At 58.1% G+C, this 17,291-nt stretch overlaps 1 protein-coding gene across 1 annotated transcript; it reads right to left on the reverse strand.

Annotated features, from left to right (window-relative positions):
• Positions 1–3: 3 nt before the first annotated feature.
• Positions 4–14,396, reverse strand: IGFBP7 (insulin like growth factor binding protein 7; the record flags this gene model as incomplete). Its single annotated transcript, XM_084266770.1, has 5 exons — positions 4–245; positions 1,636–1,762; positions 2,769–2,885; positions 4,345–4,454; positions 13,928–14,396. The coding sequence occupies 5 exons, from the start codon at positions 14,394–14,396 to the stop codon at positions 226–228; spliced, it is 843 nt and encodes a 280-aa protein (XP_084122896.1). The 3' UTR covers positions 4–225.
• Between the last annotated feature and the right edge of the window lie 2,895 nt (positions 14,397–17,291).

A 17,291-nucleotide genomic window follows, 5' to 3' on the forward strand; every position in this document is an offset into this window, starting at 1 on the left:
TGCTGTGTGCTGTTGAAAAGCATGTTTATTTTCTGTAAATAGAATTAAAATTTGTAATAAAAAGTGGTGCATCTCTTTGATAAGGCAGGTAAGTATGCATGCAAATTGGTAATCGGAGAACAGGGGAGTTGAGGGGGATTATTAGTGAGCTAGAAAAAGCCAGAGGCTGCAGCTTTCCAAAATACTAATGCGAAGTTGTGCGTAGGTCATAGTCCTCAGGTGATGTCACAGCTCTGCCCCGTCATCTGCAGGGAAACAAAACCACGTTATGCTCAGTCCTGTGCTGAGGGGGAATCACAATCAAGGCAGGAGCAAAGTGTGTTTTCTGGTGGCTCAGCTGAGGGCAGGACCTGACAGCTCCATCCTGATCTTCCTTTCCTCCCTCCCTTTGCTCCTGTGGGACTGCTGGGGCTGGAAGCAGCATTCTTCTGTGCTGAGATCACCTGGACATAGGGGACGCAGGCTCCCTAACCCCATGGTGTCTTTTCTGTTCCATTAACACTATCCCTTTCCTTTCCTTGTGGACTGGCAGTTTATTGCTGAGCTACACCACTCTTGCTCCAGCATGTCCCTAAAACCAGGAGGAGAGGCATGCAGTACTACAGTCTCACAGTAGGGTGTGTGAGGGCAGGACAGAGTGTTACTCTGGGTTGTAAGTGTGCTTGCTGTTCGTGGCACAGCTCAGTAAACTCCAGTTTCATTCCCATCCATAACCAAGCTGTTTGAAAAAGGATTGGAGACAAGCTGAGGACCTTAAGCAAGGTTCCTATGCCTAAGTGATACTGGGATTCATTTAATGGTCTTATTTCCATGCCAAGTGCTGTTAATGTTCTCCCAGAGGAAGTCTTGCAGCTCTTTGGGGATATAAGGATACAGGAAAGCAGAGCTCACTTACTCAGATAAAGCTACTGGGATTAAAATGAAGGATTACATCCAGAAGTGGATTTGGGATGGCAGCATTCTCTCACTACGTGCTTTGTTTCCAGTGCCCCTGCTCCAGCATAGTGCCAGCCACTGCTCCAGATTTATTCTGAAGCACGTGTGGCCTCAGTCCTAAGGATCCTCTTTGGAGCAGGAATCAGGGTGGGTGGTTTGGCATCAGCTTTGCATGTGGCCCAGCAAAGGACCTGGCTCAGACAGTGTGGGGAGGGCAGGAGGGTGAAGGCAAGTGGCAGCCTCCTGGGTTTGGGGTTCAGCACTCCGGCGTGCAGAGAGAAGGGCAGGGACTGGGCTGGTGGTGGGACGGGGGAGAACAGGAGGTGCAGGGACTGAAGTGCTCGAGGTTCCTCCTTTGTCTTAGGGCTGGTTGTGCCAATGCTGCTCCCAGGGAAGAGGGGCAGGTTTGGAAGTGTCCTGAGGATACTGGGAGTACAAACATCACTGAATAACACCTGAAAGTTGCATTGTAAAACCCCAAAAGGTGTTTAAAATCTGGTATCTTAATCTCCAGTACCTCACAGTCCTCGGGGGTCCCCTGAGAGCTCCAGAACCAGAGGTTTGCTGGAAATGTTTCTCTTAAAATGGTATGTCTAGCATGCATTTCTTTTCCATAAAGCATTAAGCAGAGGTGGTCCTTGTGTATCAAGTGCCCCAGTAAACTCTAGAGGGAAGGAGCTGTCCAACCCCACTCCCTACCTTTGGTCAGGGCGATGTCGTGCAGGGTCTCCACGACATGGATTTTGGCAGAAGCTGTTGCCTCTCCTTTGGCATTCGATGCGTGACACTCGTACTCTCCAGCATCCTCTTTGCTCAGAGGAGATATCTAGGGAAAGAAACACCCCCACACACATCCCCCAGTAAGTATCCTGTGAGTAGGCAGAGCTTACTCCTGCTTAAGGTACCTCACGTAACTTGTGTGTTGCCTGAGTTGTAATGAAGTAGTAGTTAAGCCTTCCAGAGTTACGCTGGCTGCATGGGTTCCTCTGCTCTGAACAGTCTGGTTCAGGTTGTGGTGCCCTCTCCCTAAGGTTTGGGACAAGCACCCACTCCTGTGGGTCAGCCTAGCTTTCCCTCTGCCAGGACAGGCTCCATGTGCTGTGATGCTCCCTCCTTTTACTGTTTCCTTAGTTTGGAGATGTGTCTGCCCTCTGTGTGCTTGGTAAGGGGAGGGAAGAGGAAGGAGCCTGCCCCAACATGCTGCTGCAACCAGCCAGTCGCTGGCCCTTTCCTCTTGCTTCTGCAAGTGGTGCAGGACCCAGCACCCTGAGCTGTGCTCCCCCACACAAGCTGGGAGCCCTCATACTTGCATCTCCCTTCCTGGACTGCACAGCAGCTCCCTCTGGCCATCCTGCTCCTCCTTTCTGCTGTGTGACCATCACTGAGGAGCCTGCCTCTGCTCCTGCAGCACAGGAGTGCTGCGTGGTGAGAGCTGATGGCTTCTGCACTGGGCTTTCCTCAGGCAGAATGAGGTGGAAGGGACAGTTGTGCCAGATGGGTAAGGGCTCCTCAGCTGAGAGTGTCTTAGGGACACCTTCCCTCTGCTGATTCCTTCCTGGGCACAGAGAGCGTCTCCTTCCCACTGGTGGCAGCAGGGAAGTGGTGATGCCCAGAAAGGAGATCTAAGCTTGGCCTTCTCTGATCACAGAAGCGCTGCGTGCTAGACAGAGGTGAGAAGCTGCACTGGGTGGGACGGGGGGCCAGCAGCCACCCCTGCCCCTCACATCTGATTCCTGTGGGTGGTTTTCCTCCCACTGCCCTCCTGTTGCCACGTGTCTGCTGTACTATGGGCTCGTTGCTTGTGCAGCTCTCTGCATCCACTGAGGACTTACGAGCACCCAGCCAGTCACTTCGTGTTTCTCAGGGCCCCCTCGGGTCTGGATAGCCAAGTTCTCCCGGTCCCCAGGCAGAAGCTCCATCCTCTGGATACCAAAGTGTCCCCGAATTATCTAAACAGAAGGGGAGAAAAGGGGTGAGCTCCAGCTGTTAGGACCCTACCTGCACACAGACAAGATCAACACTGGTTTTACATGAAGGTGTGTGCAGAAGTGGGGTTTCTCCAGGGCTGTGTCCAGCTGCCCCAATGCCTCAGTGTCTGTGCTGTCCCTGTGCCATCATAGAATCATCGAATCCCAGACTGGTGTGGGTTGGAAGGGACCCCAAGGAGCACAGAGCTCCAACCCCCTGCCACAGCCAGGGACACCAACCTCCAGGCCTGGAGCTACACAAGGCTGCCCAGGGCCCCAGCCAACCTGGCCTTCAACACCCCCAGACATGGGGCACCCACCCCCTCTCTGGGCAGCCCCTACCAGCCCCTCACCTCTCTCTCTGCAAAGAACTTCACCCTGAGATCTCCTCTAACCCTTCCCTCCTCCAGCCTCACTCCATCCCCCTTGTCCTGCCAGTCTCTGCCCTTGAACAAGCTGATTCCCCTCCTGTTCCTCTGCTCCCTTCAGGGATGGGAAGGCTGCAATGAGGTCCCCCCACAGCCTTCTCTGTCCTTGCAGGCAGGAATGGATGGAGCAGCACTGGACTCGTGTGCATGTTCCCACGGGGGCATTTAGCCCACTGAACAATGCCCATGCCAAACAAGGAGGATTCGGTAGCCATGAGGGGCCCCAGTTCAGCAGGCTGGAGCAGCTGCCTTTGGGCTCAGGCCTGGGGGACACCACCAGAGCTGACCCTTGTCCTGGGGAGAGGCCATGCTGCGGCGCTGCGTGCCCGTGCCCAGAGCAGGGCAGGGGTAAGCAGTGCTCAGCCCTTCTTATCACCAGATTGGGTGGCACTCCCAGTTCAGGCCTCTGCCTGTGTCAGCACGCCCACGTCCTGCTGCTCAGCCAGCAGCCTGCTCCACGTGTGCCTTGCTGCCTCGGAGGAGAGCGATCCCTGGGCCAGCCCAGGATTTTATTCACTCTGGTATTCATCTGGTGTTGTTTCAACTTAATTAAGAGCCCTCCCAAGTGTCCACAACCCCAGGGTGTGTGAAGAGGCTGTAGGAGCACTCAGCCCTACTGCTCCAGCCTGGCCCCCGCCCTGACCCAGCTGCTACCGATGTGCTGCCAAACCCACCCCCATCCCAGCTACCGGAGGGAATGGCCCCGTACGGCTCCTGTGCCTGGTCTGGGTGAGCCGTGTCTGGCCACTCCAGTCAGGGGCACAGCAGGTCAAGGGCCATTCCCTGCGTGCTCTGGATACCTGGTGCTACTGAGGGAAGCACAAAGCCTGTTCTGCCTCAGGATCTGTGGAGTTTGGAGAAGGACCAAGCTAAGCCAGATGTTTGGGGGTGGACAGAACGCTGCAGACGGGTGTGCTGATCAGACGTGTGCTGCTGAGGAGGGATCTGCTGTGGGGCTCGTGCTCCCTTGGCCAGTCCAGCTGCCTCCCAGGCTCTCCTAGCAGGGCCCTTACCTTGTTCCAGATGAGGACAGGTGTTGGGATGCCAATGACTTCACAGCTCAGATAGATCTGTGCTCCTGTCACATTCCAGATGTCCTTCGGAGGGGTCACAATGGAGGGCCCTGCAGAAAGGCAGACGTGCTTTCAGCACCGTGGGACCACAAAGCCTTTTACCAGTCACTTCTGGCAGGCCCTGCCTAGAGCAGGGCTGGACTGATACCACCTCGCAGCCTCCTCTCTCCAGGGCTGGACTGATCCCACCTCACAGTGCTCCTCTCTCCAGACCTATGCACGCATCCCCCCTTCAGCTGTCCAGGCTGAGGGGTGCCTGCCCCAGATGGACCCTCAAGAGCTAGGCAGTTTGGACCATCCGTCCATCTGCTTGCACCACAGAGGTGGGACATGGGACATCTGCATTCTGTGCCCTGAGGAACTACACAAAACTTCACAAACTGCTGCCTTTGCTCGGTGTGAAGCCACTGTACACATCACCGACACTGCTGGCAGGGAGGAAAAGACCCAGGAGGTCCTTTTAACAGGCTGCCCAGGGGGTGTGTGGAGTCTCCTTCTCTGGAGAGATTCCAGCCCCATCTGGACGCCGACCTGTGCGACCTGTCCTAGGGACCCTGCTTTGGCAGGGGGTTGGACCCAAGGGGCTCTGGAGGTCCCTTCCCACCCCTATGAGTCTGTGACCCCGGAGGAGACAGGATGTGTCCCACTCTCCCTCACATGCCACAGGGAGCTCAGCCAGCTTTGCACCATCCTTCTCCCCAGCAGCTGGCAGCTGGCTCACAGAACCCAGCACCACTCCTGCTCTGCCTGCGCAGTACTCAGCCGCAGGAGGCTGGTGTGAGAGGGGCAGAGCTCTCCTTGGGCCAGGTCTGGGAAGGGACCCGAGCTCTGCTTTCCCCAAAGAGCTCTGCTCCCTGCAGAAACAAGAGTTGTTTCCAAAGCCAGGAGGGCACAGAGCTGTTTTGCAGCTCGGGCTGGAGCTGTTTACCCCTAAGGCTGGGAAATATGGAAGACGTAACCGTATCCCAGGAAGCAAGAATGGCCTCTTCTGTTCCACCCCTCTCTTGTGCAACACGCAGCTATTAATTCCCTGGTGTGGGGGGGTGTGAATGCTCCTCCTCAAGGAGCACACAGGGTTTATTTCCCCTTCCTCAGAGCTTGAAAATCACAGCAGCTTTTCCTTCTGCTCCCAAGATGCAGTGACAGGAGACCAAAGCTCCCGTTAGGTTCTCCTTAGAGAAGGCATTTCCTGTGGGAACAAGTCACCCTTGAGCCAGCCTGAGCGAGACCCCTGGGGCTGCTGGCTCCCAGACCACAGATCATCCCAAGCCCTTACAAAAGGGGCAGATTTGGGTGCTGATGCACCTTCACGGGTCCTGAATGTGCTCAGCTGGAGGTTGTACAACCATGGTGAGGTATGGGGGGGTGATCCATGGTGCTGGACCCCCAGTGTGCCCCCCAGCACAGCAGCAGCCCAGGGGGTTACTGTCCCCATGATGGGTCCACTTTAGGTCACGCACTCCGCTCCCCTTCTTGTCCCAGCAAAGCCCTCTCTTCTTTTTCAGGTGTCCCTTGAACCACTGGGCACTTCACAGCTCTGGTGTGTCCTGGATGTCCTCGGGCTGCTGAGCCTGCCCCATATTCCTCCACAGGGACTCCAGCTGATGTACTGACACCTTCTGCACCAGCCATGCAAATACCCCTCCCCAGGGGTTGTCCCCCAAGAGGCAGAGCTGGGGTCCTGTCCCCAAGGGCAGGGCTAAGCCTCTCCCTGTACAACCTCCTCTTTATCATCACTTGTCAGGGTTCTCCATAAGGCTGGAGAAACACAAGCTGCCACCAAATCACTACTACCTCCCACGGCAGAAAAGGAGAGATCCTGAACTGTATGTTAAAAGCTGGGTGGATTTTAAGGTGCCTTTTAAGGTGCTGTTATGCTCTTCTAGGATCCAGCACTGTTCATCCCTGGCAGCATTTGGACACCCCTACATCCCCTGCCCATAGCATCTTGCTCTCAGCTGCCACCGCTGTGCTCCTCCCTGAATCCAGAGCACAGACCCCCTTCTGCCCACCGATGTTTGCTTGTCCTGCCAGAGATGGGTCACACCAGGGTTCTTATGGTGTGGGAAAAGAGAGAGGGAATTTCTACCCATCTCCTGGGTGAGGAGAAATGGGTTATCTTCTTCCTGGAATGGGGAATGGCCTGCACAGCTTCAAGTCCTGCCTGGAGAGCTCAATGAGAGCCTGGCCATCATGGGGCAGCCCCCAGCTCCAGCTTGGGGATGTAACCAGGAGGAACGTGAGGCTCTGAGGCTGCAAAATGAACCAGGAGCCTTCACAGGCCTCTGCCACCATGGGGCACAGCCCGGGGCTGGGAGGGGGATGCACATCCCCAGAGAGCCAGCGGTGTCATGGGAAGAGCCAGCCCGGTGTCTGGGGATATGTGACTTGGATCCAGCCAGCAGAAACCCTGGAGCAGGGAGTCTCCCCTGCTAAAAATACGTGAGAAAGGCCAGGAAGTCAGCATGTTTCCACTCAAACGTGACAGGCTACAGCAGCAGCTGGGCCCCTGTGGCCAACATGGCCGCCACCAGGCCTGCTGCCGTCCCCGAGCCAGCCGGGCACAGGCCCTGCCACGGCAGGAGGGGCCTGGCTGCCTGAGAGGACGTGAGGGCATTCCCTCCCTCCTTGCTTTGGGGGTCCCCATCAAGGGAGCAAGGAGACTGGAAACCAGCACGCCCAGTACACAGCAAGGATCCCAGTAAGGATCTCCCCAGCCTTCATCCTACACCCCGCATCCCAGGGGCCTCGCTGCTCCACCAGCAGCACCGCCTGCCATGGGGAGCGTTTCTCCATCCGCCGCCTTCGTGCTGGGAACCCGTGGGCTGCCCTTGGTGGTCTCCAAGACTAGAGACCCCCCCCTCCACGGGCAGCAGACACTTAAAACACAGCTGAGGGGCCTTTCCTCCCCACCAGTGACCAATCTTGGGGCTCTGCAGGGCCTGGATGCTCCCTGATGGATTCTGCCCCAACTGTGCAGGAACTCCTGGGCCAAGAGGACAGCGTGGGCTGTTGATGGAGCTCAGCAGCTCTCCACAGGCTCTTCAGGCATTTCCTCCCCGCTCTGCCCATTGTTCCTCAGACAGATGGCTCTTTCCCTGGCCCCAGGAAAGGGGCTTATGACGGAGCCAGCGAGCAACACCCCAGGAGCGCTGCCCGTAAGCACAGGGCTTGTTTCTGCTGCAGATCACAGGGACCTGACAGCCTGTGTTATGTCAAAAGCAGCAGCCAGAGAGCAGCTCCCAGTTTAAGGAGTTGCTTCTCAGCCACAGCAGCGAGTCTGCAGCTGCCTCCACGGGGCTATCGCTTGGAGTCTCCTCCTGACACCTTCTTTTTTCCCTGCTCAGCTGCAGAGATCTGGGCAGAGAATTGGCATCGCCCAGCCCGCCCACCCCTCACTGAGGCTGGGATGGTCTATCACAGCTCCGGGACAGCTGGTCCTTGCTCATCTCACCTCAAAACCTCCCCAAAATCACACCCCAGCGAGCAGAACAACAACTTTTTAACTAAAGGGGGCTAGAGGCACGTCACTAAAAGCAAAACACACCCAGGTGTTAAGCGCTGTGGGGTATGCCCTGGTGCAGGGGTACTTCTGATCAGGGCTCTCTGAAGCTGAAGCTGGCCTCCACAATCTCCTGAGCTCCCTTCCAACCCCTACAATTCTGTCATGATTCTGGCAGGGGTTCTAGCCTGGTTGCCAGCCAGCCCCTCCTGAGCACTGCATCATCCCCACGGCCTGGGGTGAGGCACAGCCTGCCAGCACCCCTCCAAGGCAGCAAACCAAAGCAAAGGTTGGATGTAGCTCACCCTCACAAGCTCTTGCCAGTCTGGAAATACTTTCTGCTGGGAAAGTTATTTTTCCCTTCAAAATGACTTTATAAGGCATGCCCTCAGCTGCTCCCTCCCAGGGCAGCACTCTGCGAGGCAGGAAGCACAAGCAGCATCTCTCCTTCCCCATTCCCAACGCTACCTGCTGCGTTCAAGGAGATGTACAAGCATCCTTCTTTACCTCTTCCTGAAGGAACTTCTCCCCCCTCCTTTAACCTGGCCTCAAAGAGACTAAGGACTCCCATGTCCTCAGCACAATGGTTTATAAGCACCCTTACCCCAGGAACTGCCAGACAGGGCCAGGGCAAGCCCTTGGAGCAGACACAGTGCCGCTCTTGCTAGAGGACAGACACAAGCCAACCCCTCTCCTGCCTCCTCCCCCTGTCCTGCCCTTTTTCCCCACCTCCCTGTCCTGCATTTGGTCAGGATGGAGTTAATTCCTTCCTAGCAGTGCCGTGTTTGGGGCTGGGATGGGAGCAGTGCTGGTAACACAGGGATGGTTCAGTTGCTGCCCAGCAGTCAGGGACTGTTCAGTTGTTCATATTGCCCTGCTAACGAGAAGGGGGGGGGCACCCAGGGAGCTGGGAGAGGTCACAGCCCTGACAGGTGACCCAAACTGTCCAAAGGGGGTATCCCATGCCAATCACATCATGCTCAGCATAAAGGGGGCTGGTGGTGGGGAGGAGGAGGCAGCTCCAGGATGTGCAGGTTTGGGCATGGTCTGGTTTTGGGATGGCTCTGAGCTGTATGGTTTGGTGAGACCCTGCATGGTGCATCGCCAGTTTCATATTGCTATAAAGCCCTGTTATTATTATAACATCTCTCTGCTGTCCTATCCTTATCCCAGCCCACAAGGTTTGGGGTTTTGGGGGGTTTCTTTTCCCTCCCTTCCCCCCCAGTTTCCCTCACACCCTCTTAGAGACAGTGGCTGCATGAGGCATCAGACAGGCAGCTGATTCCTGCAAACACACTTGGTGCCTCCCCACCTGATCTGATGTGGTTTTGGCTTGGGCTTGTTTTGTCCTGCACCTCCCAGAAAAAAAGCTCTATCAAGAATCTTCTCCAGACCATCACCTCCCCTCTTCCCTTCCTGTGACCTTGGCTGAGCTCTACTAGGAAAACCAGCACCGTAGGGAGGACTAGGAGTGAAAGCCTGGAAAGAATGTGAAAAGCTTGCAGGGGGAGACACAGAACACAGGCCTGCCAGCAGTATTTATGCACTGCAAAGCCAGTGGGGCTTTGAAAAGTCCACTCTGATTAGCCCTGTTACAGGGTAATGGCCTGTTTAGGGTGAACCTCAACCAACCTCAGCCCCACAAAGATTAACTGCATTTTTTGTAAACACCCTGCCTTTCCAGCACCAGAAATAACAAACCCAGGGAGGAATTTGCTGATGTGTTGGATTGCAGAGCCCCCAGCGATTCGGGATATGCTTTGATGCTCCAGAATGAAAGCACAAGCGAGATGTGGGATGCTCTTGGGCAGCGGCGGGGTTCATGTAGAGCCCAGCATACTGGTGCTCTCACAGAGCTCATTGAGTCCAACCCCCCTGTCCAAGCAGGGTCCCCAGGACACAGTCTCTCCAAAGCTGGGTAATACTGAGCTGCTGGGTAATACATTAAGCAGCTTCCCTAACGAGACCATGGCAGGGTGACCATAAAAACTCGAGCTCCAGTGAACCAAAAACCTTTTCAAATACCTCAGTGCACTTCAAGGAGGAGTTTACAGCCTGTCCTCTGAGAGTGGAAAAACCCAAAGCTATGGATGACTTTTAAAAACACATACTCAAAGCTTCAGCCCTGGGAACTCTGAAAATCCCAACGCACCAGGTGCTGGATCGGCAGGAACCCCACTCAACACATCTCACCCCCACACCGGGCTCCATCCAAAAGGACCCCCTGGCACAAAGCCCTCTGACCAAGGGCTGCTCTGGGATACAGAATCACAGTACCCCCAGGTTGGAAAAGCCCATCAAGTCCAACCATCCCTGTCCTGTGCTGACCCAGATCATCTACCCTTTCTTTAAACACATCCAGGGAAGGTGACTCAGCCCCCTTCCTGGGCAAATACACTGAGTTTGGGGTGAGAACAGGAGCTCAGCTCCTCCCAAGGCAGCAGTGAGCACGGAAGAAAGGTGAAGCCTCAACTGATGATGCCAAAATAACCTGGAGACCCCATCCCTGCTAGAAGGAGTATCAGAAACATCAAAGCATCATACAGCTTCGGGCTGTGCTGGGCAGCATCAGGAGTACGTCCTGCATCACGATACGTTGCGACAAGCGGGTATTAATGATCAGGGAGATGCAGGGGGATCCGTCCCTCCTTGCTCTGAGTAGGCAACAAGTCTGTGCCTGGTATTTCTTCAGCTTGGAGAGCTTATTGTGCCAAAAATTCCCCAGGCAAGAGGTGCTCTGAGGTTGTTCCTCTGCTTGGCTGGAGCTGAGCCTCGCAGCCCAGATTCCTTCTGCCAGCTGGCTCTGCCTGGCAGCAGGCACCACGCTCCTCCTGCCCCAGGTCCCAGCAAAATGGATTGCAGCCAAAATCACTGAAGCCACCAACTCTGCAAGATGCTCTTCTGAACACCCCTGGGTGATGGCAGCATCCCCTCCTGCCAAGGGGAGCCCCGGAGGTGACACCCCCACTGCCTGTACCTGCCCCACTTCTGCTCGGTGCCCAGGCTTGCTCTGCCTGGAGAGCTGGCAGCAGACCTGGGCGCAGCAATTCCTGCTCAGGGGCAGGGAGTGAAGGTCCAATCCCCTCAAAGGCAGCACTGGAAAGCAGCTGGAGAACTTCACAGTGTCCATATCCTGCCTGGCCTTGGCTCTGGGAGTAGTTACAGAGAGGCTGATGGGCCATGAGGGTAGAGTTGGGATACAGACAGTGGCTCCAACCCCATGGCATCACTGCCTGCTCCCCCCAGAGCTGGGAACCAAGTGGGGAGCCTGTCTTCAAGAGTTCTGCCCATGTCCAGGATGGCTGGATACCTGCACCATAGGACAGGTCATTTCCATCCTCCCCAACTCCTCTCAGCTGCCTCTTCCTTCCCCCTCCAGCAGGAAGTTTTGGCTGTAAGGGAAATGCCTGTGTCCTTTGTACAGCAAGATGAAGCCATGCAGGAAAAGGTATCACATCCGAGAGGTCTGGGAAACAAGCAGCAGGGAGAGGATCCCAAGGACAGGGTCAGGGCCAATTATGCAGGGCCAAGGATCAGCTCTTTCCTTTTGCTCTGAACAACAAAGAACACCTGAGTCTCTTCCCACTCAGTGGGCAGCACAGCTTGGCAAGCAAGAACCAGCATGGAAAACCCCACAGTGGCACCAAGATGAATCCAGGGAAGCTCAACTGGATGTGCAGCTGGGCAGCTTTCATTTTTTATGACCCTCCATCCCCTTGGAAGTAGATCTGTGGTGGGAAAGCAACACATCTCCTGTGTGTGCTCAGCCTTACTTCACTGAGGGCTTCATTTCCAGGTGGCTTCACTCACCACAAATCCACAGCACGTCCCCTCTCAGCAGGTCTGTCTCCTTCAGAGCCTTCAGATACCTGGTACACCCCAGGACAGAGGGAGAGAGGGAGGCACAGCCAGAGAAGGGGAATGAAATGCAGCCCCAAACGTGCTGGGTTTGGCTGGGATTGAGTTAATCTTCTCCTGAGCAGCTGGTGCTGTGCTGGGGACGGTGTGAGAGCAACGCTGGTAAGATGCTGCTGGTTTGGCTGGTTTGTGTATTCTGTCATCATCATCTTTATCGTCCTTTTCCATCCCCTTAAACTGACTCACTCTTATCCCATGAGTTTTACCTTTTTCTCTCCCCCATTCCACTGGGCAGCGGGATGTGAGTGACCCCCCCATGGGGTTGGTTTCATAGACCCACAGAACACACTGGGTTGGGAGGGACCTCCCAAGGCCATCTGGTCCCAGCCCTGCAGTGAGCAGGGACATCCTCACTAGAGCAAGTCACTCTCCTCAGCCTCCTCTTCTCCAGGCTGAACACCCCCAGCTCCCTCAGCTGCTCCTCAGAGGATTTGCCCTCCAGAAAGAGGAGGTTTGCAGGTCTCTGAAAAGCCACGCAGGGTGTTTAATGGGCCAGATCAAAGGCAGAACGCAGCCCTCACCTGGGCTTCAGGCTTTCCTCAGGGGCTTCAGAAACATGGGAGCCATTCTTGGCCTGGGCTATGGGAAGGAAGAGAAGGAGGAGGTGGAGGTTGTGACCCTGCACATGCTGTGTTTACAAAAACATGGCTCCACCACAACGGCATTGACGCAGCAGTATTGTCCTTGGGATGCTCTGCGGCTGGCTGGTGTGCTACATCCCAGCCCCCCTCCCAGCACCACCCACTCGCTCCTAACTGCTCACTGGGATGTCAGGTCCAGGCTCTGCCATGGAACTATTTTTCTTCCTGAGCATCACTGACCTTCTCCCCACCTCCACTGCCCTGCCAGGAGGGTGCAGAGAGGTGGGCGATGGTCTCTTCAGCCAGGGGACAGGAGATGGGACGAGGGGGAATGGGCTCAAGCTGCCCCAGGGCAGGGTCAGCTCAGCTGGGAGGGAAAAGTTCTTCCCTGGCAGAGTTGTGGGGCTGTGGCACAGGCTGCCCAGGGAGGGGGCTGAGTCCCCAGCCCTGGGTGTGTTTAACAGCCGGGGAGATGAGGTACTGAGAGATCTGGGTCAGCACAGGACAGGGACGGTTGGACTACATGGGCTTAAAGGGCTTTTCCAACCTGGTGAGTCTGGGATTCATCCATAAGCAAAAGCTTGGGATGAACTGAGTTCCTGGTCAGAAACGCTGCAGGTGCAAAGAGCCCCGTGTGCAGCCCAGGGAACAGCCGCTGCCTGTTCTCACATCGAAGCAAAGCCAAGCCGGGGCACTCGGGCTCTGAACTTCAGCGCCTTTCCCATCCATTTAACCCTTTCCTTTACTCACTGGCTGCGACGCTGCTCTCCCAAAACCTCTGGTAGATAGCTCAGCCCGCTCAGCCAGCTCGTCCCGTGTCTCAGCATCCCAACTTCCAAGCTCCGGGGAGCAGCGCAGCTCGGGCACAGCCGGCAGCCGAGCGAGTGCGGCTCCGTTTCCCTGCTGCATCTCCGGGGCCGGTCTAAGGTCTTGCTCCAAGTTTAGGCGGCATCGCCCGGCTGGGAGCTCTCGGGCCCATTTAAGGCGGGTTTGAAATCACCCTGACTTTACCAACAGGCATCCCGGCGGGATCCGTCCATGCGAGGAGCGCTCGGGACCGCCTTTGGCACCGGGCGCTCAGCCAGCGCGGCCGGACAGCTCCGCGCCCGGCCTCCCGGAGCGACTCGGCACCGCCCGCCGCCCCGCAGCCCAGAACCCCCGCAGCCCCCGCTGCCCCACCGGCTCCAGAAGCCCCGCAGCCCCCCGGTCCCGCATCTCCGCGGCCGCACCGGCCCCGGAGCTTCCGAAACCAGAAGCCCCGCCGGTCCCGCGGTCCCGCCACCCCCGGAGTCCAGAAGCCCTGGAACCCTTCGGAGCCCCAGAGCCCTGGCAGCCCCCCGGAGCCCTGGCAGCCCCGCCGATCCCACAGCCCCCGGAGCCCTGGCAGCCCCGCCGGTCGCGCAGCTCCCAGAGCCCCCGGCAACCCTCGCCGGCCCCCGCAGCCCCGGAGTCCCGGCAACCCTCGCCGTCCCCCGCAGCCCCGGAGTCCCGGCAACCCTCGCCGTCCCCCGCAGCCCCGCACCTTGCTCGCAGGCTCCCTTGCTGCGCTGGCTGATGGCGGGCTCTCCGCGGCTCTGTGCGCGCAGGCTGGCTGCGCGGAGCTGGCAGCCGCTGCCGTAGGTGAGCCCGTCGCTGCCGCACACCGGGTAGCGGCTCTTGCAGAGGCAGACGCCGGGCGGCACCGCGGCGGAGGCGGCGGGGAGGGGTCCCGGCCCCGGGCCGCCCTTGGCCTTGCGGCGCTGCCGGCTCTTCACGCACTCCAGGCCGGGGGCGCAGCGTCCCCCCGCGAAGCCCCCGCAGGCCTCGCCCTCGCCGCGGCCGCACTGCCAGCAGCACCCGCAGCCGTCCCGCACCCGGCCCAGCGGGCAGCCCCGCGACGGCAGCGCCGGGCAGCGCGCCGGCTCGCAGGGCCCGCAGCCCCCCGCTCCCCCCGTCCCCGCCGAGGCCGGAGCCAGCGCCGCCAGCAGCAGGAGCACCAATAAGGGCGGCATGGCGGCACGGCCTCGCCCGGCCTCCGCAGCCGCTTAAGCCGCGGAGGGGGAAACCCCTCCCCGGCGGCCCCGTCACGGCCGCCCCCCGCCCCCGCTCCGCCGGCCCTCCCCGCTTCGCTCAGGCATCCCCTGGGCTCGGCTGCCCTGGGGACGGAGCGAGACGGGCAGCGCGGTGCGGCCGGTCCCGCCGGCGCGTCCCTGGGTGTCCAAGGACGGGTTGGATGGGGCTTGGGGGAGGCTGTCCCTGCCCATGGCAGCGGGTGGGAATGGATGGGCTTTGAGGTGCCTTCCAGCCCTGACCAGCCCGGGATTCGGTGGTTCTGTGGTTTATTCCAACTTCGGGGCTTCTGTGGCTCACGGCACCCACCCCGTGATGGCTGCTGAGGGGTGTCCAGGGGGGTGAGGGCAGGAGGCTGTTGCCATCATGGGAACTGGGACCCTTCTTTGGGCAGCGCTGTCAGGACTGTGCCCAAGTGCTGCACCCCAAAGCATGGTGGTGCTGCAGAACCCCTCACAGCATCACAGAGTCACCAGGGTGGAAAAGCCCTTTAAGCCCCTGGAGTCCAACTGTCCCTGTCCTGTGCTGACCCAGATCTCTCAGTACCTCATCTCCCCGGCTGTTAAACACACCCAGGGCTGGGGACTCAGCCCCCTCCCTGGGCAGCCTGTGCCACAGCCCCACAACTCTGCCAGGGAAGAACTTTTCCCTCCCAGCTGAGCTGACCCTGCCCTGGGGCAGCTTGAGCCCATTCCCCCTTGTCCCATCTCCTGTCCCCTGACTGAAGAGACCATCGCCCACCTCTCTGCACCCTCCTGGCAGGGCAGTGGAGGTGTGGAGAAGGTCTCCCCTCAGCCTCCTCTTCTCCAGGCTGAACCCCTGGCCTAGGGAGCTCTTCCCTGCCCTTGTGCCCAGTCCCTCCCCACCAGCTCACTCTCCTATGAGGCACCCCGGGGCTGTGGCGATGCTCAGCCCTGGTACTACCGGGTGCTGTGTGCTGGGCGCTGCTTGGCCACTCTGGGATGGGGAAGGATGGAGGCAGTCAGCCTCCCTCACTGCAAAACGGGCATGCTGAGCCTTGCTGGGTGGCCCCGGGTCACCATGTCCCCTCCCACGCAGAGCAGCCGGGTGCTGTGGGCCGGCCAAGACTCCAAGAGGGGCTGCGAGTTCCCCACGCTCCCACATCTGCTCTGGAAGGACCGACCTGCTTGTGGCTGCTCAGCTGCCAGCATTGTGGGTGGGAGCGAGCTGCTGCTGCTTCCTCAGCTCCCTGGGGACCCATGTAGGATGTTCCTCCAGGGACATCATGGCATCTGCTCACACATCCTTGGCTTTCTCCGCTCCCCTTGCCCTGGCCATGTGCTGTGCTGCTGTCCTGGGAGGGGTCTGCCACACCACGCTTGATGTGCTTCATGTGCAGGGTTTTATTTGGCTTTTGAGGTTGGTTTTTTTGCTGTTGATGGGGTTTTGTATGGTTAAGGCACTATAGAAGCCCTGAAAGGGGTGAAACAGCCAGTCTGTTCAGCCCAGTTTGAACTATGAAAATCACTCTGTGCAGTTCACCTCTTTCTCCTGCCTCCTGCCAGTTCTCAGGCACATGCCCCACAGCCCCCCCAACTCCTCTTGGGCCGACTCTTGGGAGCCCCAGTATCCCCTGAGCACAGACCCACAGGGTGATTGAGCAACCTTGCAACAATCAGAGCCAGCCTTTCCCACCTGACATCACTTGGCAGGAGGGAAAGAGCAGCTCCAGGCAGGAAGGAGAACAGCAGCAGGTTTCCTTCCCTCCATCCCTCCATTCCCGTGCCAGGCAGGAGGCCAGCCCTTTGCCTCTGCTCAGTTTTCTCCCAGGAGGAGGCGTTGGGCTGTTCGTGGGTGCAGAAGGACCTCTAGTGTCCCCCGAGCCCATGCTTTGGCTGGGATCTCAGCACCTACATGCAAGGAGATGTGGACTGAGGAGGGAAGTGGATGGGAAAGATGGGTGAGGTTGGTCCTCCCTGGGGACAAGCCGATCCCTTAGCGCCCCACATTCACTCCGCTCCACTTTCCCCAGCTTCTCTCCACTTTTCTTTGTTCCCAGGGCTCCTCCAAACCCTTTTCCCTCCTCCCCAGCGGCCTCTCTGTGCCTTTTTGCTCACCATGGGCTGCTCCATTCAAATATTTGCATGAAATGCTTCCTGGTGTCTCAGTAATGAATTCATTCCAGTGGATGCCAGCATAAATCCCTAGCGATGCTTCTCAGGCCCTTTGCAGGATGTTCCCCCACACCCCACGCTCAGCACTCAGCAGCACAAACTTTTCTTTAATGGATTCATTTAATTCATTAGCAGAAGCTGTTGGGAATGCAGTTTTTCATCACCAAGGTGGTCCTCGTGCATCCCTCCAGTGAGGACACATGGGAGGTGGGGCAGCCTGGGGGCCACGGCTGAGCCATCTGTATCAGTGATGGTCACAGGGCCTCTGGGGAGGAAAAAAAACAACTGAGCTGTAGGGGTTTGGGGATTATTTTTACTGCCAGGGAGGAGTGAGGAGGTGGGAGAAACTCTGTAGCCCCCAGGTCAGAGCAGAAGGAAAGGCAGGAGGAGCCCCAGGCACAGAGCAGGGATTCCCCTCAGCCCCTGGAGAAGCCCCTGGTGAGGCAGGCTGTGTCCCTGCAACCCAGGGAGGACGATGATGGAGCAGGGATTTCCCTCAGCCCCTGGAGAACCCCATGCTGGAGCGGGTGGAGGCACCTGAAGGATGCTGTGACCCGGTGGGAAGGGCCCCACGCTGGAGCAAGGTCCTGGCAGGACCTGCAGCCTGAGGAGATGGACCTGGACCCCGACCCCATCCCCCTGGTCCAGTCAGAGGAGGAGAGAAACGGGGAATAAAGCCGAGCCTGGGATGAAGAGAGGGGT

The sequence above is a fragment of the Gallinula chloropus genome (assembly GCF_964237585.1).
Source record: "Gallinula chloropus genome assembly, chromosome: 7".
Lineage (NCBI taxonomy): Eukaryota > Metazoa > Chordata > Aves > Gruiformes > Rallidae > Gallinula > Gallinula chloropus.